Source organism: Oratosquilla oratoria, chromosome 20 (assembly GCF_046742065.1).
Source record: "Oratosquilla oratoria isolate Oo_2021 chromosome 20, ASM4674206v1, whole genome shotgun sequence".
Classification (NCBI taxonomy): domain Eukaryota; kingdom Metazoa; phylum Arthropoda; class Malacostraca; order Stomatopoda; family Squillidae; genus Oratosquilla; species Oratosquilla oratoria.
The window spans coordinates 53,464,977-53,466,476 of NC_134796.1; the positions used below are offsets into that span (position 1 = coordinate 53,464,977).

The 1,500-nt window shown below is 41.8% G+C and overlaps 1 protein-coding gene across 1 annotated transcript; it reads right to left on the reverse strand.

The window, feature by feature from the left end:
- Positions 1-310: 310 nt before the first annotated feature.
- Positions 311-1,369, reverse strand: LOC143036325 (serine/threonine-protein kinase chk-1-like). Its single transcript, XM_076203572.1, has one exon. It carries the CDS (start codon positions 1,367-1,369, stop codon positions 311-313), a length of 1,059 nt encoding a protein of 352 aa, XP_076059687.1.
- Between the last annotated feature and the right edge of the window lie 131 nt (positions 1,370-1,500).

Sequence of the window (1,500 nt, forward strand, 5' to 3'; positions counted from 1 at the left end):
AAGGACAAATGAAAGCTGGAAGACGAAAACAAGAAAGAGAATACGTGTAATGGATTCCAGGAATGGTAATAAAGAAATAGTCCCTCAAGAAAAAGGATGATAATGGTACTGATAATGACGATAAAAAGACTGGAAGTGCTAATGGATGGGATCGTTTTTTATATGTATTTTCGGCTGTCGCCAGACGATTTTATTCAGCTGAGGGAAATATCCCATTAGAGTATAAATGTTTCGCCAGATGCTTTAGGCATTAGTTTCGTAAAAAATGATCTTCTGTTTATGATTTAGTGTAAGAAATTCCTTAAGTTATTTATAAGTTATTTTTCTTGCCTTGAGTCCAGGCATTTTCCTCGATGCTTGTAAGTGTAGCTCGTTCCTTTGGAGTTGGATTGAGTATTTTTTCGACAAGAATAAAGGCTTCTTCGGAGAGTGATTCCCATAGTCGTTCTTTTCGCATTTCAGAAGTCACCTTGAACATGACTGAGGAGGACCAAATCTCGTATTTCGAGTTTCCGTCGACGGCTCTTTTCCAAGGACATCGTGTAGTGAGGAGTTTGAACAAGATGATCCCGCAGGACCAGATATCGGCCTGGTCTCCCATATAACGTCTCTTGAAGACTTCAGGAGCCATGTAGGCCATAGTCCCGTATTTGCGGGTCAGGTACTGTCCTTCCACAAACTCACACGCGAGACCGAAGTCACCGATCTTTACAACGTCGGAACCCGACAGAAGAAGATTTCCGGGCTTCAGGTCTCGGTGAGTGATGTGGAGCGAATGGAGGTATTTAACTCCTTCCATCAACTGTACAAAGTAGAAACGAACCTTTTCCTCGGAGAGTCCGTTGTGTTTGAGCTTCTCGCTCAAAGAACCACCAGGGGCATACTCAAGGAAGACGTACAAGTATTCTTCGTTGGTATCTGAGCCCAGGAAGGTGATAATGTTAGTGTGGTCCAGCTTCTTATGAATTTTGATCTCTTCTTGTTGCCAATCGATTCGAATGATCTTGATCGATTTTCTGGCACACAGAAGACCCGAAGAAGCGTTTTCTAGAAGCTGGACAGAAGCGAATCCACCAGTACCAAGCAAACTGATCTCTTTCCAGTTGCTTTGTGGATCAAAAACATGAGTGACTTTTACTTTCTTATTTCCGTTGCATGATTCCTGTTCTTCGGAATCGGAAATTTTTCGTTTTTTGATAGTCTTTTCGACCTTGGTGGAGACTTTTTCTTCGTTGAAGTCACTGACGAAGGATCCTCGTGTGAGTTCGATGTCCTTGGGTGAGTCCCTCGATTTGCCCTGTTCCTTCTCCTTGATATCGCTGATGTCTGGCAAATCGCCCAAGTCGCTGGTTACTTCGTTAATTCTCATCTCGACCAAATCACAATAAAGACTTGGCGGAGGTCATTTATAGAGCACAATGTGTCAAAAAACCTGGATATATGATAAGCCCTTCACCTAAAACTAAAAAAAAAAAAAACTAAAAAAAAAAAAAAGATCAG

Excerpts from the sequence above, each read along its gene's own strand:
- LOC143036325 (XM_076203572.1), bottom strand. The coding sequence starts at position 1,369 with ATGAGAATTAACGAAGTAACCAGCGACTTGGGCGATTTGCCAGACATC.